The sequence below is a fragment of the Blennius ocellaris genome (assembly GCF_963422515.1).
Source record: "Blennius ocellaris genome assembly, chromosome: 4".
Taxonomy (NCBI): domain Eukaryota; kingdom Metazoa; phylum Chordata; class Actinopteri; order Blenniiformes; family Blenniidae; genus Blennius; species Blennius ocellaris.
In genome coordinates, this window is record NC_137653.1 from 14,155,309 (window position 1) to 14,178,009 (window position 22,701).

At 42.3% G+C, this 22,701-nt stretch overlaps 1 protein-coding gene across 1 annotated transcript in view; it reads left to right on the plus strand.

The window, feature by feature from the left end:
* dip2bb (disco-interacting protein 2 homolog Bb) overlaps positions 1-22,701 on the plus strand; it is a 40,570-nt gene that overhangs the window by 2,958 nt on the left and 14,911 nt on the right. Inside the window, exons 2-9 of the mRNA XM_080495073.1 lie at positions 14,219-14,290; positions 15,019-15,174; positions 19,140-19,265; positions 19,344-19,772; positions 20,885-21,031; positions 21,651-21,770; positions 22,038-22,235; positions 22,478-22,569. Of these exons, the coding sequence (XP_080351199.1) occupies positions 14,219-14,290; positions 15,019-15,174; positions 19,140-19,265; positions 19,344-19,772; positions 20,885-21,031; positions 21,651-21,770; positions 22,038-22,235; positions 22,478-22,569 (1,340 nt within the window). The remainder of the gene's footprint in view (positions 1-14,218; positions 14,291-15,018; positions 15,175-19,139; positions 19,266-19,343; positions 19,773-20,884; positions 21,032-21,650; positions 21,771-22,037; positions 22,236-22,477; positions 22,570-22,701) is intronic.

Genomic DNA, 22,701 nt, shown 5'->3' on the forward strand with positions numbered 1-22,701 from the left:
AGGAAGTATTTACAGTGACATTTGTACCCTGAGGCAGCTGTGAGGAAACACCAGGGAGCAAACAGACTGAATTGACGCTGCTCTGACAAAAGTTATGGCTTCTTTTAGTTCACTTTTAAGATCTCCTTTCGAAATAATTTATTTAGTACATCGAGAGCTTCCTTTTTCTTTCTTCTTTTCGCTGAGGTATTCATTGGTCTTCTATGCCTTTCCATCCAATCCAGCATTGCAGAGGGTAAACACAGCGAGACAAACAACCACACACTCGCATGTACTATATTCTAGTCGTCCAGATACCCGGAGAAAACCCAAGCATGCACAGGGAGAACATTCCACCTCCTGGTAGAAGGGATGTCCTCAGGCAGGACTTTTTGATTTACCTGAGACGGTTTCCGTCTCTTGAGTGTGACTGAGCGGTGAGGCGACACCCCCCCCCCCCCCCCCCCCCCCCCTCTGACGTGGACGGCCTCCGAGGACCTCGGCATCATTTGTAACTCTATCTCACACACACAGTTATTGTCTGGATGGAAAGGCGCGGAGCTGTCCAGATGCCCGGCGTCTGGCTCCATAACTTCTACTGTGATCAAGTGCGTTCGCCGTCTGCTCCGTGCACTCAGCCACCACGAGGCTGATGGTACAGGGCGAGAGGCAGCTGGGCGCCCAGCGAGTCTCGGGCTTTCTCATGGATATCTTTTACATGGCAACAATCCTCCTATTGTTGTCCCCGAAGATGGGACTCCCCCTAGCAACTCACAGAGAAAACTATGCATCAGCATTTCTTATTTTTTTTTGCCTTCCTCACAGAAGAAGTTGCGAGCTGCAGTGCGTCTCTGCATTTTGTCTGTGTTTGTGTGCAAGTTTAGTCTGTATGTGTGTGTGCTGGAGAATAAAAGAGCAGCTCTGCCCACATTGACCTCTGTGTGTGAAATGACACAAAGAAACGCTTTGAGACGGTCAAAGACGTGGTGATTGAGTCCAACTGGAATTCAGTGCTTCAAACCACAACAGTCTAAGCAGGTCTGCTCCACTGTGTGTGTGTGTGTGGGAATCATAATGTCTCCAGTATTTAGACGGTTTGTATGAGCACGTGAGAGTGAAGAATGACCACAGAAAGTTTGTGCAGAAGTTATTCACATGATAAGTGAAGTGTTTGTATCTGAAATGTCTGAATTTGACTTCTTTAATCATGTTTTATTCACCTTTTTTACCCCTTTTTTTCCCCCCTTTTTGGCCCCCTCAGGTAAACTCTACACTGACTTCATTCTGCATGGTCTATAACTAAAAGATAGTTCAAAATAAAATTTGTCCACATTGTGGGGAGTTTCTCTCTGCTCATAAATGATGAGGAGGTTAAGGTCGTTAAGCACAATTTGACATTTCCAGATAGTTTAGTAGCCAACAAGAGTCATAAAACCTTGAAATACCTTTCTATTTTTTACGAGTGTTTTATTTTCAATGGGTTTTTCTATGTTTCTTTAATAAGGTGTAAAATACATTAGCTAATCCCCAACTTGGGATTTTAAAAGTTCTCTTTATATGTTTTCGTAAAGGCAGCCTTTAATAAGTTGCAAAATGAGAGAAAAGAGGCTTCCAGGGACATTACATCATCGTTCCAAACACAAGCTCCTACTATATAGCTTTGTCATCTTTATTTTTTGCACTTCTGGAAAGGTTTCCTCTCTCAAACTTTCCAAGAGGATCTTTCAGTCATTTTGAAAGCAAAGCTGACAGGAAAGGAAAGGCTTCTAATGGAGGGAGTGCCCTAAATCCACTTGGTACGTGGAGTGGAGGTGATGTTGACGTCATGACAAGGTGGAAAAGTCTGTTTTTTTTCTTCTTCTTTTTTCAGCCAGTTTAAGCTTTTTGCTCCTGAGGTGTGGTTAATTGACTTGCAAAACCTGTAAAAATTACAACGGTTTGTATATTCTCTGTAAAACGCTAAACATGAGAACAAAAATGTCTTTCAAAACTCAAAAGATGTTTTTTTTTTTCCTTCTACAAAACAAAACACTTCATGTTTGTAGCAATTGTCCTATTAAGCTCCGATGTAACATCACCTGTCTGGACATGATAAAACTGGACACTGTCTAAATAATATACACAGTCTTAGTTTACAGGTACTGTTTGTTATGCGAGTACGGATACTTGGGAGTTTGTAACACTGTAAATTCCGGCACACAGTTATATTGAGTGTTTCAGAAACATCCTACATTGTACCTGCAGCGAAGCCAATATATGCTTCACTCCAGGTACAATAATAGAATATAAATTCTATTATTTTACTGGAATAATGAAGGTTTAATGATCGTTTTTATGACGGCACCTACTATGTATTGACATTCAGAAATCAGAAGTTTATCTTTAAAAGTCATAAAATTCAGAGATTTAAGGAGACTGTCCAATTATTGTTGTGATCATTCCAACTATTAAGGCTACAGAGTGAGTACTTTGTAACTTTTATGCCATTTCAGTATTGCAATAATGATACATGTGAAATGATACTCGGCTCAATACGTGACCATCAATGCACACCATCTGGCCTGCCCTTTCACATACGCACGTGTGACCACAGATGCATCACTTGTCCATTAAGAGGACAGCTCAGCACATAGAGTCACTTCTCTCTGGTCTGTAGTTTGCTCACTGTCTGGGTTGCTGCCGTATCTGCCATCGCCCATGAGTGGATGTGGGAGATTCTTTTTTTTTGGGGGGGGGGGTTTGGGAGCAGTATCCGCAACCTGCTGTTGTTGCTCTCCGCGATGCTACAGAGGAAAGGCAGGTTTTCATGTCGGCAGCCTGCTCAGCACTGAGAGAGAGGGAGGAGAAACCAGAGATTAGAGTCGTGCCCGCGCCTTTCAATCTAGGTCACAGAGCATCAGGGGGCAACACGCCTGGCTCATTTAGCCTGTGAGTCACACTAGGCCAGTGCTGCTACTGGGGATCTCTCTCGCTCTCTCGCTCTCTCTCTCTCTCTCAGTGCTGAGCAGCCCCCCCCCCCCCCCCCCCCCACCACAATTTGTTATTATCATTGTTTATTTCCCTTCCTCAAAGACAAACATGATGCATAAGGCATGGTGTTACTCCGGGACGTTATTCAACTGTAGTGAGAGTGAATGACGCTCGCGTCCACGCGTCTGGGTTTGAAGAAGATGGTGTAGAAAATCAGATAATGGCAGATTACAGTAAGATGTTTTGATATGTCATGCTTTCACTTTATCAGAATTACACTTTGTTCTTTTCTTTTTTTTTTTTTTGGCTTTAAAAGACGTTTTCTGGCGTGCACCCTAACCGCTCACTGATTTGTTTATAACAGTTTTGTGGACAACACTGAAGCTATCTGGCACCCAGAAGAATACCTCACTACATTACTGTTGGTAAAGGAATTTCATTGTGTACTGTGGTACATACTTCAGGGATTCCTCCTCAGGAATATAGAAACTATGACCACTTCTCGACTGGGCAGGCTCGTAGTCTGAAACTGTGTGCGTGCATGCACACAGTATTGACAGGGACAGGAAGGAAGCTAATTTCGCCTCTCTGTTTAACAGCTCATGAAGTGGTGCGGAGATGACCTCCGGTCTTCAGTCCTCCAGGCCTCAGACTCGGCCTCGCGGCATGAAACAAGAGACTCCTGCGCTCCTCCTGTCAAACAAAACCACGACAACAGAATTAATCTTTTTTTTAGGTATATGAATCAAGACTATTACATAAACCCTTATGGGTCTAATTTTACCGTGAACACAGGCCTACACATGAAAAACACACCATCACATACACACACACACACACACACACACACACACACACACACACACACACACACACACACACACACACACACACACACACCAATGCATTAAAGCATTTGTGGACAACATAAGCTGCATTATTTAGATGAGAGTTGGGCACACACCTCCACACGCACACAGGCTGTCAGTTGAGCAGTCGGGGCCAGCTCACTTTCGAGTTGACGGCGAACCTCAGGTGACTTGAGGGCTGAGCTTCCACGCCGCCGTCGCACAAATATGATCAAACTTGCCGCAATCCATTTTCTCACTTCTGCAGATTGCAGCTGAAAAGTGACGCAGCCCGTAGAGAAGCCGGAGTCAGGAGGAGGGTGGTGCAGGGAGACGAGCTTGTAGTGGTCAGGTCACTGTGCTGTTCGCTGAATTATTAAAAAGTGCCAAGTGGAAGCAGCAGTCGGACTGCCTTCAGCACGTGCATCAGACCAGTGAGTGCAGGGCAATTTAATCCACGTCTGTCTCCAGTTTACATGGTGCTTTCTCCTTCATGCTGAACTTTCCATGCTCACAAATACTGCAACTTGCTCGTTTGCTTGTCACTGCCCAAATGTCAGAAGAGTAGTAACAACTGGTAATAAATTGGTAATAGTCTGTGATATAGCCATTTCCATCACAATGAAATCACTTAAATGTAAAATGGACTTGATGACAGCCGTGCAAAGTGCTCAACTTGCAGCCTTGCATAAAGACACTTCTACACTTGAACAGGCTGAGATACGGGATTAAACTACCAACTTTTAAAAGGATGATCAGCCCCAACCACATTGTGATAACAGCCTATCACTACTGCCACTTATTACTATTAGTTTTGGTCTCTGTATTGCTTTTTATCTGTAAAGTATCTTTGACTTTGGTTAAAAATATTGTTCCAAAAAATGTATTATTATTACCATCTGTTGTTCTTCACAAAGTAAAGCATTTTGTAGATTTCTAATCAAACAAGAGATTTCCTTTTTTTTTTTTGCAGTTTTCCATTATTGGAAATAATTTCCTTATGGCTGATCAATTACAGTTTTGAAAAATTGCACCATTATTGTTGCAAAAAATCATCTTCACTACTGCGCTACCAGCGCTTGAGCAGTCCCCAAAGCACTTCACATTGTTATTCACATTCACCCATTCACACACATGCATTCACACACCATTGGGGGCGGCCGCCATGCAAGTCTCTCAGTCCATCCATTGGGAGCTATTTGTGGTTCGGTTTCTTGCTCAAGGACACTTGAAGATGGATAAGAAATCGAACCGTCTAATTGAGAGACGACTCTCCGTCCCGAAACAGATTTGTTTCTTCACTGCAATATTTCACTGCAAGTTTTACTTGTCCAATATACTTCATGGGATCTGTAGGTTTAGCTGTGGGTGATGAATGAATGACAAGCTGCTTTCTTCTCATCCTTTCATTTCTCAACCGCTTCCTGGTGATTTTAATATGTCAGCAGCAGCTCTCAGTGGACGGCGCCGGCCAGTAGCATCTCCATGGTTTTTACATATCACGTTTCTGCGTGCAGCGCCGCATGGCACGGTTGCCATGGACACGGCCCATGTGGTGCCCCCACACACCCTGCCCCCAAACCCCACTGCTTACGCACACACACACACACACACACACACACACACACACACACACACACACACACACACACACACACACACACACACACACACACACACACACACACACACACACACACACACATTTGTGCATTTTCCATAAACCCTCTCTAGATTACCACAGCCATATGTTGAAGCCACAGTTACAGCAACACAATTGAGTGCGGCACTAAGCTGCTAAAACCATCCTGGAGAAAAGGGTCTGTGGCCCCTGGAGAAAACTTAGCGACACGTTGCCACGGGCCAATACCGAAGTGGTGGAAAAACATCAGTGTTTCTCGACGGGGTTCACCATCAAGCCACTGCAGTCAAGTGAGGGTGTTTCAGTGAAGAGCATCAACCCACAAAGTCAGAAATATGTGATCATGATGAGTGGGGCAAGTTTTTGACGGTCTTGGTTTGAACTAAACAACATGAAAATCCGAAACAGATGTTGAAATATCACAATAAGTCATGTGGGAGAGTCTACCAAAACTTCATCCAGTGTTTTCGAGGTGTGCATCATATTCGAAATGTACCTGGAAGAATTAGATTTGGTTGGCCTGAAACTGTATTGTGAATTTAATTCTGTTCAGTGTGCACAAAACACATACATTTGACTTTTCCTCCACCATCTGCTATTATAAACCTTTTTTACATGTGTTCTTTTATAAGTGAAGAATTTTTTTGAGAATTTACTTTGACTCCATGCTTGTTTTTCTTTAAAGTCACTTTAAAATATTGGTAGTTGCAGGTTTTGCTCCAAAAAAATGTTGTTTTTTTTTACTAAGGACTTGTTCTCATTTCCAAAATTTGTTAAATCGGTATTTTCGATATATACATTTGTGGATTGTATCCTCCTCACACACAGGCAAAAGAGGGAGAGTTCCCAACACTAGTCCTGTATCTGATTGGATGAGGCGAATTAGTCACAGAGAAAATTGGTCAATAAATGTTCTTGTTTTCAGGCGAGTGGACTTGATTCAGATGAACATTTAAGGATGGAGGAACATTTGTTCTTACTGTTTGATGAGTTTTACCAGAGGCAAATGTGCAAAATATGTAAAAAGAACAATATACTTTCACACAATTGTAGCTTACTTTCCATCCCACTCATTGTTTGTTAGAAGAGTCACTTTTATTTCTGCAGATTGTAATTTTTTCCAGTGTTCTGGGCTATATATATATATATATATATATATATATATATATATATATATATATATATATATATATATATATATATAGAGAGAGAGAGAGAGAGAGAGAACTAAAACAATGATGTGCATCTTGGATGAAAGGAATACAATGCAACCATCATGGCTATGCAGTGGGGAGGACTGTCAACTCACAGCTGTGGAGTTTGCATGTTTTATCTGTGTCTGTCTGGATTGTCTCCTCCTGGACCCATTTCCTTCCACAATCCAACCAGGGTTATTTGTTTCATGTGTGGGTGGGGATTGTCTGTTGCTCTCTGTATATTAGCTCTGAGGGACTTTGAACTGTCCGGAGCGTATCCCGTAGTTTACACAGTTGTTGACTCAAATCTGTACAAAGCAGGTATAGAAGATGAATTGCTCACTGAGGTTATATGACGAGGTTGAAAGCAGGAGATCAGATAGGTCGTTCACAAATCCCTGCCTTTAATCCAATTATTTAAAACTGAGTAATTAGGTTTCCTAAGATAGGTCATTGGAGAAGAAAATGCATTCGTGATGGTCCAATTCCTTAAAATGAAGAGGAGGTTAGCCACGGCATTGAATTGTCTCGTTTTATTTCTATTTGATCATTGCACCATTTTTTTTTTTTTTTTTTTTTTTAAAGCTGAAATTTTGCTTGAAGAGGGTTTCCTAAATGACATGCAGCTGTTGCACAACACGGCGGAGGGCTGCTTGTGAAACTGGGTTGTACACATGAACATAACGTGACTTGATTTGACATGACTTGACTGGGGCATCTCCTGCCCCGGCAGTTCACTGAGACTGACATACATGTGTCTTCAGCTGTATCGGCACGGTTTTCTAACGTTTCGCAGACAAGTACAAGTACAAACCTGCTGTCAAACCTGTGCCCTGATCTAACGACTCTGCCTCATGATACAACACTACAAGAGGATGTGTGCTCAGTGAGAACCCCCCCCAACACCTTTGCCTCAAAATGTGGAAGAGTGATGCGTCAGGTGTGTCTGCCACACCCTCCTCTTTCTCGCTGTTCGTTGCAGGCTGAGTCAGCTTCAGTTCAGTTACTCCACTGCACTGGCCACCATTATTCCTGGTATTAGTCTCTTTGTGCGTGCATGTGTGCGAAACATGATCCACTATGTGAACTGTTACCGGAGTTGGCCACACCCTACTTGTCAACAGAGAATTCTTGAACACCTACAGTGTGTGCGTGTCCACTTGTGTGTGTGTGTCTGCACACGTGTTTTAGATTTTGATAGCATATCTTGCACTCTCCAGTGCCAGTAAACTCCATTTGACTAAAAATGTTCACACGTGTCACGCAGGAAGTTTCATTTTGAGGAATGTGCTCTTCGGTGAAAGAATGCCTTCTGATTTGACGTGTGAGACGTTGCTGTTTAATGACCGAAAGCCCAACAATTTGACGACGACACACCCGCACACAAAAACTGAAGAGAAGTGGAGAAACGTGTCCAAATTGATGCACGAAACTCTCAGCATACAGGCTTTTCAGTAATGTGAGCAGTCATAAAACAGATTAACGTGCGCGCATGCATGCGTGTTTGTGTGTGTGTGTGTGTGTGTGTGTGTGTGTGTGTGTGTGTGTGTGTGTGTGTGTGTGTGTGTGTGTGTGTGTGTGTGTGTGTGTGTGTGTGTGTGTGTGTGTGTGTGTGTGTGTGTGTGTGATAAGAAAGTGAGTAACCCTACAATGCCAAATGTAGGTCGCGTGAGTGCACAATCTTGTTTGTACATTTGAGGTCCTGTGTCAACATGCACTGTGAACGGCTGGATCCTTGAGGAGGTTTGTTGTCGTTCACAAACACAAAGTCGGGGCTTGAAAAAACTGCAAATGATGTTTATTTGTGAGTTATATAATCAGTTGAATATAATTTATCATGCAAGATGCAATCATAAAAGTTACTTTGAAGGGTACATTTCAGAGAGACTGATTGGTTTTGAATTGAAGTCGGACAACATGTTCTTTGAAAATATTGAAAAATGTCATTTTTATTTTTTTAATAACGGACTATTTGAGCCCCTTCTTTCTTTTAAGAAGCACACCTCCTTGCCGCGAGTGAGAACAAAAGAGCAAGGTTCAGTTCGATAGTAAGGATCATAAATCCTTATCAGTTAGTTTATCCCCAAAATGTTTATAGACATAACAGATTTCACCCTCATAATCTACACAGGACTGCTGGCAGACGAAGACAAAGAGAATTGATGGCCATCGTCCAGAAATTCAAAAAAGATATGATTCACTTCAGGTAATTGATGTCAATAAAACCAACTGCATTCAGGACTTGGCCAACCTGTATTTGGAGTGAAGGTGTGGCTCAAAGATGTATATATATATATAATTCTGCAGTCATTGTTGTGCCGAAGCATTCTTAGAAATGTATTGAATTGTATCTCATGTGATTGTATTAGACTTTCATTGTCCAGCGCTAACATTTTACTGTATGAATATTTGTATATTTGCCAATTATTGATGGAATCGGTGTCGTGTTTGTGTGACACCGTGAGCGAGGGATTTCAGAGCTGAGTGAGACATTCAGTGGTCAGAGGAGGTTTGGGTAAAATGTTTTTTTTTTTTGTACCAAACTGTGCCAACTGTTTCAGGCCTCGGGAATGTTCGTTCAGTAAAGAAACAACAAGGTCTCAATTTAAAAAAGAAACAACACAGATTTAATCAGCACAGATGGAGATGGCACCGGGCCAGTCGCACTGACCACATGTCCTTTTTTTTTTTTTTTTTTTTTTTTAAATTCTGAATCTTCCTTCTGTTTCAGTGTTGTGGAAAATCGGACCTGTTCGGTTTTTAATTGGCATTTTATCATCAGACCTTGTTGAGCTTGTCTGTCTTCTGTGAGATAACAGCTGGATGTGCCCGTTTTCTCTGTTATGTCGTAACAAGTGTCGGCGTAATTTTTTTGGGGGGCGAGCAGGTGTCGACACGATTTCAAATTGTTGTCTCGTGAAAGCAACCGAGTGAGATGTGAAGGGAGTGAGGAAGCGGCAAGAGAAAAGAGAATGGAGGTCGCTGGCTAATTACTATTCTGACTGAGTGCCTGTGGGGTAGACGGAGTGAGCGGGTTTTAGTGAAATTCAAATAATCCCAGGCTGGAAAGTGTGAGAGCGTTACAGGGCAGAGAGAGGAGAAGAAGCTGCTTTGATGTTCCCGTCTCCGACGTGAGGAGGAAAGAGGAGATACATGCTCAGAAAATCATTCACAAACTGAAGAGAAGTGCTGTGTGCTGCCTCATGTGACGCCTGAGTGAAACTCGGGGACAGTTTGCCGGTGACCTCCGCCATCGGGACGGACGTGACTGGGTCACTGTGAGAAAGTGGGCTAACCGTTGAGGCCCTCCTTCTCTTCAGTGGTGCTGCGCTTTGCCTCTCAAGCAGATGCAAGTATTATTTTGCCTGGTCACCCTTTCTTCTTGCGAACATTTTCTACAATAGCGGGGTGAGCGCTCTTGCCTTTCACTGAATTAAAGCTTTGTTCGGGATTGATATTTTGTGCTTTCCTTTGTGGAGTTTGCACATTCTTCCTGATAGTAAACGTCAAATCAAAAAAAAATCAAAAATTCCCGACAAGGTGGGACTGGTCTGTCTCGCTAAATTCACCCATTGAGGGACTGATGAGCTGCCCATCCATCCATCCATCCATCCATCCATCCATCCATCCATCCATCCATCCATCCATCCATGTGTAGTTAGTTCACTGACACTCCTTCTCAGAGGTTTAACCCTTCAGCTCCAGCAGCTGGAGTCCGATAATAGACATAAAACAGACGAATGTAAAATCATCCAGATGGAAGAGTGATTACTTTGAGATGCATTTAATGCCATGGCAGCCCCCTCCCCCACCACGGACTCCATCCCTCTCTCTCCCCCTATCTCTCTCTCTCCCCTCTCTCTCTCTCTCTCTCTCTCTCTCTCTCTCTCTCTCTGTCCCCCCCTCCCTGCATCTCTGTTTTTCTGCAGAGAAACTGCCTGTTCACATAAGCTAAAAATAAATCATGTGACTGAGCGCGGCCAACTGTACCGTTCATGCATTACTTATGGAAGTGTTTGCTTTTCTTCCATTTTCCTGCAGAAAAAAAAGCCCAGAGTAGCTATTGTGGCAAAGTGGACTCTCAGGCCGTGTCATCCAAACAGGAGCACTCTTTAAATGCAGCAGTGTTGTTGTTTGTCGGTGTCATTGTGGAAACTGCTAAGGCACCGATGTCGTGTCCATTGTGTTGAAGAACTATGACAGACGTCAACATGTCACGATTGACGTTACGATGATGAGCTGGTGCTTAAAAATGTAGGAGTTCGGTCTGTTCTGTGCTTCAGCGGAGGCGTATTGAAGTTAATCGTTGAAAGACTCATATTGCGCCATTTGTTTACAATTCTGTTCACTGATGATCTTGTGTTTTTACCGGATGAAACACAAGCGGCCCAGATGAGTCTGTGTAATACATATCCAGATTAAGCTTTATATTGTTTATTTTTAGATAAAAGAAACCATTCTTTTTTCCTTTTTTTTTTAAAAGTCCATCACAGACGACATACTAAAATCCTGCTTCTACTTTGACCCACTCTCCATCTGTAGCTGAAAGCACAAACATTGCTGCTGTGTCAGAGTGGACTTAGCATAACATTTGTTCATGTTCACTTTTATTTTTTGTCTCCAAACCTGCTTTTTCCAAAGTCTTTTTGAAGCCTCTCACTTTACATTCCTCTGCAGTTGAAGTCGGCATGAAATAATGGATGTTGGACGTTATGTTTCCAAATGGGCTGTTGATCACCTCCTGCGCCTTGATTTCTCTTCAGCGCGCTGTGATGCACCGACCCCTCAGTCACTTTTCTGTCAACAACAGCATGGAGGTTTTCAGCAGTTTGTGCTGCAGTAGCTTTTCTGCGGTACCACATGAGCAAGTTGTTTCTCTCCTCATGCATCAGTGGGTCTTGGGCGCCCACAACCTTGTCGCTGGTTCACAGTTTGTCCTTCTTTGAACCGCTGTTGTTGGGTACATTTCACAACGTTCACATTCCCGAACAGTTCAATTTTAACGGAATTCATCGCTGCGGCCTTCTGTCTTCATCCACTGCTCTCACTGCCTGAGAAGACTGTCACTCTCAGCCAGGCACTATCTTTAATTTAATTTAATTTTGTATTCAATTTCACAGGATGCGACGATGCCTCCTGAAGTGCAGCAGTTATAGTGTGTTGAGACAGCTTGTGTCCTACCTTTGGTGACAATGTCTCACCCGCAAAAGTATCACCGCATTTTGTGTTGGTTTAAAGCACAGTGGTGGCAGATGAGTGATTTCAGAAATCGATTGAAGTGTCACATGTTGACAGTTGGTCAGCTGACATATTGATTAAGTGCTTATATGTGCTCATAAAGGTTTTTGTTTTTTTACATTCAGTAAATTAAATAGATGTTATCACTGTGGGTTCAGGACTGTTTTTATTTTTCTTATCCTCTTATTCAAGTATAAAATACTTTTCACAGTAACTTTGTTACTTTTTAACCCCATTTACCTCCATGTAACCCCATTGTCCATCGCTGACATTCAATTGATCCATGTGAAATAGCTTCATTCAGAGCCATTGTTCAGACCAAACAGTTGTTGAGGGTTTAACACAGATCACAGGGATGGCCTGCAGCTTTTCCTGTCAAACGTGACACGTGTTGATGAAAACCATAAAAAGACATTTTCTAGAATCGAAAGCACATTTCGTAAACTTGCCCATTTGCTTTCATTAAAATTTTTCTGGTTTTCCATGTTGGTGAGAGTTTGCGAGCCCCACAGCGTTTGGCTTCTTTTGGCAAATCACAAATTGGAGAGGGGGTTCGCTATATTTCCTTCAATATAATATCCAATATGCAATAATCTACCTGAAAAAATGTGTAAGAGGCTTTTTTTGTGCATCTTGGGTTGTTACATATGTGTGCCGACTTTCGCAGCTCGACGTGAATCGGGATCCTGAGGCTGAATTTTTCAAATTTTCCAGGTGGCGCCGTTGACCCATTGTTCCAGTCACATGTGTGATTCCTCCAAATGATCACATTTTTGTCAGAAAACCTTATGTATGTTTAGGTCCTCAAAAATAAATTTTCCCATAATGAAAAAAGTAGCAAAGTTAAAAAATAATAATAATATTCTTTACAATTTCAAAAGGGTATGTTGACACTTTCAGTGCTCCGTAATTAACATTAAATTGCAAATACCCCAAAATACAACTTGATAAGAGTAACATGTTTGTCATTTGTTACTTCTGCTCCTGCATTTTGCTTTAATTGTAATGAAATATACATTTGCACACTTTTTCAGAAAAGACACAAAAAAAAAAACTCAACTTGTTTGGATCACATGGGTATCCCATAGCTTCCCTAGTTAAACATACTGAAACTCTCACCTGATCCTCTTTTCTCCTGTGGAAGAAAACAACACCTTTCTCCTCACTGTGTATGTCAGCAGTTTAATTTGTAATCTGGGATTTGAAACTCAGATTTTCAGGAGACGATACAACAGTGACTGCTGCTCATAAAGTGAGGTTCCCAAGTCAGACCAGCCAATGGAGTTGAGTGTTGGCTCTCCACATGGATTTATACAGTATGTGTCTTGCAGCCTGACAGATTTGCCCACAGAGGCGTTTTGCTTCAGGGCCGGCAGAGCGCTCAGTCAGCCTGTGTTGTGATTGGGAGGGTGCAGGACGATGCAGATGGACTATCAGCGGGAGACTCTGAAAGGGGTGTCCAAGACACACATTGCTCGACTCCCTTTTGATGGGAAACATGACTCAGGCTTCCTCCTCTTCGGTCATTTGAATACGACATCATTCACCTTGCTCTTCTGCCACACAGTCCTTATCTTAACCTTTCCCTCCTCTTTAATCTTGTCCTCTCCATTTATCCTCGTCTCCCACCTTCCTTATGCTCGGCGATTACACTTTTGTTTTTTGTTTTTTTCTGTGTGGTTGAATCATCACATCGCATGCCCACGCTTCCGTATGTTTCCAAATTTGGACGTCGTTTTGTTTTTTTTCCCCCCCTATCGTTGAGGCTGGAGCTGAGCCATATCTTTGATGCCCTCAGACATCACTGGAGATTACTGCCACACTGTTTGCATCCATCTGTGCTTTTATTTTGGTTCTTGTTTCTCCACCTGTCTCACTTCCTCTCTGATCCTTTCTCGTCCTGTAATACCACTCATATCTAGATTAGGTGGTCATGAGAAATGTTTATTTGTAAGCTATGACTTTACATGAGCTGTGAGTGGGGTGTCATTACAGTTTTCGTATTGAACAACTTTTAACAGTAACATTTAGATTTGATGTTGCTGTTGGTAGGGTTTTCTATTGGGGATATCAGAAATATGTACATACATAGCATCCTCTGTGTCGATCAATACATTGGCACTGTGTAGATAAACTCAATGGACATATTGCTCCTCCCACTGCACAAAAACATGGATGGATGGATGGATCTATGCGATTAAGAAGTTGCTCTATCTATTGACTTTTTGTGGGTCAATCTGATTTTAATCTAAACAAATGCGTAATTCTTCATATATTACAAGCCGTGCAATCATGGTCTGTGCTTTAATGAATAATATCGTGTTTTGTTTGGTTTTATTTTCCAGGTGACATCACACAGAAGGGCTATGAGAAGAAAAGGACCAAACTCCTGGCTCCTTACATAATCCAAGCTCCCGGTAAGGATTCATCTCCTCTTGTTTGCTGTGGGCGAAGAAGACCGTGCACTCCCCGTGTTTTAAAGAAAATGTCACCTCATGTTTGAACACTCTCATAACAGATGTGCCATCTGTTTTATCTGTTGCATTTCAAGGTCTGTGTAAATGGAAATTATTACATTTATAGCCGCGCTCTGCTTAACATACACATTGTGTTTTCATGCCTTTTAAACATTCATGAACACATTTCATGATCCATGTTTCACTTTTTTGATAGAGTTCAGGAAACAAACAAAGCAATGAGTATAGAAACATGTGCATTACTGAGTAAATGCATGTGGTGTAAAACTACATGTCCAGTGTAGGCCAAGGCTGTCATTGTACCATGAGACTGCACAGTGCTCACTGCTGCCTCCTAGTGCATCTCAGATCATTTCCCTCCTCTGTTGGAATGCTGCCCCCCCCCCCCCCCCCGCCCCCCCCAAATAGATTAAATAAATACATATCTATGTGTAAATATGGAGCTACAAATATTGCAGATTATTACCACAAATTAGAAATTGTTGTTGTTATTCTTGATCCCCATATGCAATTTTTCTTCTATGCCGAGTGCATTGCTGCAGTAACAAAGTCAAAAGATCTTGAGGGTGCCTCTCAGAGGGCAGTCACATATATAGATAAACTGTTAATTTGTGGAAATCCCCTATAAGTGCTTTAAAACATCCCACTTGTTACATGTTTCCTCACAGTGCCACCTCCTCAGAATGACGTCCGGCCTCCAGCTCCCAGTTCCTCCAGCCACTCCAGCCACGCCGCTCCTCCGTCCAGCTCGTCCCGGTACCGGGAGCGCCGCTCCCGCAGGACACATCGCAGTGGAGGAACCAGAGATGACCGCTATCGATCAGGTCAGCGAGAACATCAACACACCCTAAAAGGAGAGACCCTGCATCACGTGAAAGCACGACAGTTACCGAGGAAACGCGCCATTCAGAGCAGAAATTAGCCTCCATCAGCTTTCACCTGTTACAGACAGCCTGTTATTAAGTGCTGGGATGTTTCAGAGGGACCAATTAGGAGTGTGTGCGTGTGCGTGTGTCAGCGACTCAGATGGCAGCCCAGCGCTGCAGCTTGGGAACCCCTCGGCGAGGAGCCCCTCTCTGAGAGCTGGGTGATACCAGAGCCCGGCTATGTGTGTGTGTGTGTGTGCAGAGCCGGGGATCGCTCGATCGTCTGTATGGGAAAACCTTCCATGAGGAGAAAGGAGGAAAGCAGAGTCTTTAAGATTAGTTTCACATAGGTTCAAGCAGTGAATGAGTTCTCCCTGCGGACCAGGCCACATCCTGCTGTTTCTTTACTTAATACTCTCCTCCTGCTGGCCTCCCATGTAAAACAGCGTCGCACAAACAGCATGCTAAATACCAGACAGGCCAATCTGAAGTTCGCCTGTGTGATTGGAGTTTGGTAGAGGGTTGTTTGGAAATGTTGCAGCTTCACTGAAAATCTATGCAGTTGTTTATTTGAGTGCAATCTTATCTAAGGATTCAGAAGGAGATGCTGAGAGGAACTTTCCTTCCTTCTTTTATTCATTCCAATCATGTTATTTTCTGATATCTCAGATTTCATGAAGCTCATTCCATTGAATGGTTACACAATTGAAAATGAGCACTTATAGTGGGTTCCCCTTTCTTCAAAACACAATAACCGAAATAAAGATATACAAAATAGACTGATGCGCAATTTACAGAATATTCAAATGAGTCACACAAATCATGAAATTTCAGCAGGATCAAATCAAGGTTGCATGTAACTTCTTTTAGCTCGCAAGGCAGATGATTCAGAGCTGGAAACGTATAGTAAAGACTCAACTGGAATTGCACACTGTGGTAAAATATAAAAGTGGAATTTGGATCCATTATGATCATGGTCATACTGCACTCTCCCCATGGTTTTAAGAGGTAATGAAGAATCTGTATATTGAATATATATATTTCAGTGTTGTGTATGCTAGATTAAATTTTAAAAATGGGGCTATTTTATTATTACTTATCAGGTTTTTGACTTTGACCAGGATACCCTCTGGTACTAAAATGTGCCAACTCTGCACTTGTAATTCATATAACCTTCCAGGGCCAGACAATAAACATGAGTTTATAAATAAAAATAAGTTCAATACGAGTTAAACTGAGACCAGTTCAGGGTTGGTACTGTACTGTCTTACACAGAGAAACATTCTTCAACTGAACTGTAAAAACATCCACATTTCTATTAAAACGCACACACAGTTGTTTCCACTGAAAATTTTTGCTGAATACTTTTTAACGTCTTGTTTATCTCTGCATGGTTCGGTGAAGATGGCGTTAAACCCATTTGGAGGCAGACAATGCAGATGAACTCTTTGCTCCCGTCAGTTTTTTTTTGTTTGTTTTTTTGTTTTTTTTTAAAAAGCTAAAGCTTGTTTACTTGTCTCCCCTGAACACATTATATTCTGTAAAGATTTTGTAACTGTAATTTTACTTGTAAAGCTTTATACTTTTCCAAATACATTCTACATCTGAATCCAGAATAAAGCAAAAGGATGTAAACAAGCACATTTGACAAGGCACATGTAGTATTATGATCGCCTTCGTGTGCTTTTCCGGACCAGAGTTTGTGTCCGTGTGGAAGATCATCAGTGCATACAGTATAAAAACATCCACGGGTGTTATGTAGCAGTAAAATACAGATTACATTCTCTCCACAGCAATCACTTCTGGTGTTCTTTTACTTAAAATATGTTTATAAATGTGTAGCTGCTATTGTAGACAACAAAGGTATCCGTGTCCGGTAATCCAACAATTCAGCAGACTATAAATACGACTCAATAAAAGTAACCCAAAAAAGAAAAATAATAAAAACTGCTGCGAGGGGACATGTCAGGTAAGCAAGGCAGCAGTGTAGCCAGCTGCAAAGCCTGGAAAGTGATCGGTGACACCTTAAAATTAACTTCAAGTATTATAAGTAGCCTTTTGGAGCTGGAACCAATGATTAGTTTAATCATTTAAGTTTAATCAATATTAGTTTAATATATAAATAAGCAAGATTATGTTTTTGGTATTAATCTGATTTTTTTTTTCATTTGAATATTCTGTTAAAGTAAATATTATAATAAGAAAAATATTTGTCAAAAAGCTTCAGTGTAACAGAGGCCTCATGTCGGCGACGGTCATGATAAGGATGCTTTGAATCAAGACAGCTGCTTGTTCTGGATACATGATCTCTTTCCCACCATGATGAGGACGTTTTGTATGGAAGCTATTATAACACAGTTTATTTACAACAAGATACATAGATACCACAGCAAATCACTGCCACTTACTTCATGATTTCCATGGTACAACTGGAGATTGAATTCCAGTTGCAGATTTCTTAAGAGAAACTGTAAAAACTCAAAGGAGTGCAAAGCTTAAATACAGATGTTTGTGTTCGTGTAAACGGATGCGAATTTATAAACAAGGGTTTTATCTTTTTGTATACCTTTATTGGCTTCAAAGTTCCTGATGAAATGATGAATGATAACTGCGGGCAATATCCCCAGACGCAACTTAATGACAATATTGTGAGTAATTCATGCCTCCAAAGTGGCACGTAGTTGAGATAATACTAGATGAGGGTCTGTGGATGTTGGTGTGGATTGAGTTGGCTCCACGCACCCCCTACTGAGCGGCTCACCGTGGAGCGGCCCTCGTCCTCCCAGACGTGTGTGAGGAGTCAGGCTCTCGTGACGCTGCCGTGTGAGGGCGGACGGCGGCGCATTATGAGAGAGGATGACTTATCTCACAGCGCTCTGTTCAGCAGAATGCCAGTTATGTAATTATGGTCCCTGCTGCCGCCGCCGCCGCGGTGTAACGAGCTGTGCTTGATGATTTATTTAAATGTGTCGATGGTTTGAGCAGAAATTATGTCCCCATGAGTTAATAGATGTTATTTTCTGAGTGGTCGTTTGTTAAGCATGTTGGGTTTTTTTTTTTTTTGCTGAACGTGAGGACGTCCACGTGGTGCGTCTTAATGCGCCTGTGGGTGTCGTCAAGTGAAAGTATCTCTGCATGTATCACCGTGTGCGTTTGCCTGTGTAGGCATGTGAGTGGGTTAATACGCAGCTCTGCTCTCTTCCCATGGCTCCTCGTCTTAGTGGTGGAAACACTGTCGTCCTCTGAGGATTTTCTTTTGACTTTTCACCTGTAATTTGTCTTCAGCTCTTGGATCCTAATGAAACAAAAGAGCGTTTTAGTTTCCTGAACGCTGACGTGTACTGAACGAATGTCTTCCCATCAAATAATTATTTAACGTTGTGTGTTTCGAGTTGTAGATTTCTATTGTGGGATGTCTTTCATGAATAATTTTACAAGCATAGATGATCATGTTTGTTTGTCTTTTCTTCTCTTTCTTCCAATTAAACCTCCTGTTGCCTCCTATTGTGTGACAAGATCATTTAGCCTGATCATATTTCAAACTATCCAACTCTGTAAAGAGACATGGTGAGTTTAAAAGCTGTTTTTACACTTATTGATTCATCGAACTCCATCTTTTGGACTGCATAATGTGTAGGTCTTAATTCAGAGATGCCAGGATGACAAATATATTTGAGGGGAAACATTTTTTTTTTTTAAATCGAATCAAAACAATAAAACATTTCAAACTATACATGGTGAAAAAGAAAAATGGCAAAATGAAATAACTTAATAGTTCATGCGCTTTGTGTGTCCTGTACCTTGACTATCAAGCTTTAAATATGTTATCGGGGTGTCTCATTTTCACTGTCATTCTATCTTTTTTTTTATGGTTGTACTTTAAATTGACTTACAAGACTGTTTACTGTTCTGTGTTTGTGTAGATATCCACACTGAAGCAGTACAAGCTGCCCTGGCTAAACATAAGCAGGAGAAGATTGCACTTCCCATGCCAACCAAGCGGCGGTCCACTTACGTGCAGTCACCCATTAATACCCGCACACCACCAGGTTTGGCATGAAAAAGTCAAATGACAATGCTAAAATTGGAACCTCAGCCTCAAGTCTGCAACCTTTTGTTTTCTTCAGACTCCTCGTCAGGCTCTGAAGAGGAGTCCTCATCACGCAGGCAGTCGTCCGTCACTGCTCCCCCGCCTTCTCACCTTCAGATCCCTGAAACCTGGGCCAACCGCTCCGCACAGGGCTCCTCCACCTCCTCCTCGGCCTCCTCCACTCTGTCCCACGGAGAGGCCAAACCCAATCAGGGCCATTCTCAGCCGCAGCCTCAGTACAAGCCGCAGTACCAACCCCTGTATCAACCTCACCACCAACCGCAGTACCAACCGCAGCACCCGCCTCAGCATCCGTCTCAGCACCCGCCTCAGCACCTGCCTCAGCACCCACCGCAGCACCCGCCTCAGCACCCGCCTCAGCACCCGTCACAACACCACTCACAACACCCGCCTCAGCAGAGCCGCACTGCAGCTGTGACCGACATGCTGGCTCAGAGTCGCATTGGTGAGAAACTACAATGTGTTGTCGCAATCAAACAGGTTTCCATGTTAATCCTCACTCTTTAGTGCAGGGAACACTTTTTTTTTTTTTTATCTTCTTCTGAATGTGTATGTGTAACACCCCTGCCTCTTAAACATTTTTATTAGGCATTAAGGTTATTACCAAACTGGTTTCCAAAGCTGTGGATTATATTTTGTCGGGATGTTTGTCACATGTGATACCTTTTTTTGTGTCGGCTACTAAAAGTAGTAACGGTAACACTGTGACATCATATTAGAAGGCTTGTAATTCAGCTTCAAGTCTTGGTTTCACACTTTGAAATGATCCAACAAAACCAATTTTGCAAGGTCACATCTAACATCGAAGCACAAGTTGGACTAATAAACACCAGTGTAACATTTAGCTGTAGTCCAAATTTTTATTTTAGTCAGTTTTGCTGAGGACACAATCTGCCTATATGATGTAACTAAAATGTATGGAGACATTTATGTGTGTTAGGATTACAGCATTAGTCCACGCTGATAAAAGGGATGCAGCCAGAAAAGTACAGTTCTTTTATATGCTGCATTTCATCCATGTAGACCTTTTTAGTTTGTGTTGCATTTATAGTTTTTTTTTTTTTTTGTATATCCATCTCAGCTGAAATCCTCATCTCAAGGGACCTTAGTCAGCTTGTTTAGCTACAGACACTGTGACAAGCTTTTACCAACATCAGTCTGAAGAGAAACAGCCTCAAATATATTTTCTGATCTTTTAGCAGATTTGAAAAATCAAATAACTCACAATGTAAAAAACATTAATAAAGAAGAAATTCAAACTTTTAATAGCGGACATGGGTTTTGACATTCCATTGTAATCATAAAAAAAATGACAGTGTTGAAACGATACTTATTGCAAAGTTACATTTGTTCAGGTTTTGTGTGAAGCTGTTCATCATTGTGTCTTCATTTTACTGGTTCGACCCACTGGAGTGCAGATGTGCGTGGCTGCACTGAATTAGGAGTTTGACGCCTTTGACTCCAACAGCGAGAAGAAGCCATTTTCACACCAGTCAAACCAAACCTGTCAGGTTGTGAATACACAGAAATTTTTTTTTATTTCTTTTCTCTCTGCAGCCCCCTCAGAGAATAGCGCCCCCCCTCCAGATGTGACAGCTGTGGCTCCTCCATCCAGAGGCCCGCGAGTCGACCTGCCCTCGAACGCCGTCGTCCGAGGGATGAGCCGCGGGCAGAGTCGCTCGAGTATGATGGAGACGGCAGACGGTAATGTCGACGCCATGCAATTTTTTTTTTTACACTTTCGTGTATGTGTGCCAGATTTCCATGTTTTTAATCGAGCATTATACTCCATTCATGAATTGTTTCATTAATAAGTCTTTACTGCTTTCTTTTCTTCTCGATCTTTTCCACTTTTTCACTCTTTATTTGACTGGCTGATAGCAAGAGGTAATTTACAGAGTAAGGAAACTCATTACTGTATAATGTCCCTTAGCTTTTTGTGTTTCCTGGTCTACCCTTTTTCTCCCTCCTGTCTCCAGTGAATGGTCAAGGCTAAAAAAGAATTAAAAAAAAAACACAACCCTAAACACCGTCTACACACAAAGTGAATCCTCATGTGTGTCCCTAAAGCAAAACAAATCCTTAATCCCAGTTCTCACGTTCTCCCTGTGTTGACACCACCTACCTATGCTGCTGCTTTTCATTCCTAAAACGTACTACAATCAGGTCAATATGAACGCTTATGACTCATTAAGGTCACGATAGGATGGAAATCAGCAGACTATGAGATGGTAAGATGTTTGAAGAGGTTGAGTTTTGTCCCTGTTCGTTGGAGTCCCAGTGTTTGTGGCCGTGTGTTCATCCCCGCTGCTGCTCCTTGTAGGAGTTCCCGTGAACAGCCGAGTGTCCACAAAGATCCAGCAGCTGCTCAACACCCTGAAGAGGCCAAAGAGGCCCCCGCTCAGCGAGTTCTTCACCGACGACTCAGAGGAGATCGTAGAAGGTACGCTACAAATGCAAAGAAAACAAGAACTGGGATATTTCAATAGAAGTAACTGCTGCACCTTCTTTTTTTCCACTTGGGGTGGCATTGTTTTAGTAGGAGTCGCCTTCAAGGCTAATTTCAAGGTTGTATCAGACTGTCAGAACTTATTTGAGCACCAGTGACACTCCAAACACAAGCTTCCTGCTCTTTTAACAGATCTCATGAATCTTAACTTAATAATGCAATGCTATGTTTGTAGCTCACATCACATTAAATCTTTTGCAGTGCCTGAGCCAGACCCCAACATGCCCAAGCCGGAGGGCCGTCAGATCATCCCTGTGAAAGGAGAGCCTTTGGGAGTGGTCAGCAACTGGCCCCCGGCCCTGCAGGCGGCTCTGGCTCGCTGGGGGGCCACTCAGGGGAAAAGCCCTGCTCTCACAGCTCTGGACATCACGGGCAAGCCGCTCTACACGCTGACTTACGGTGAGATGCAAGCGCATATACAGTATATATATTTTTTTTTTTTTTTTTTTGCCCATGCAGACATTGTGGAGCTGTTTCCAATATGAAATCAATCCTGTTCAAATTCAGTTCATGTCATAATAATGCTGGAGTTTACAGCTTTCACAATTCAGTCCATAAAAATGTTAAGGGGTTAAAAACAAATCTGGAGATGGTTTTCATGTATTTCCTGCAATCCTCCCGTTTCACCGTTTGTCTCTTAGGAAAGCTTTGGAGTCGCAGTGTCAAGCTGGCATACACGCTGCTGAACAAGTTGGGCACCAAGAATGAGCAGATCCTCAAACCTGGAGACAGGGTGAGACGGCAAAGACACAGAAAGAAGACTGACACATGATGCATGTCAAACATGTTTCTTTCGGTATTGGAAAAAAGGCACTAAATTTCACAATGACCTGTTAAACTAACAGAAATTTCCGTGAACATTCAA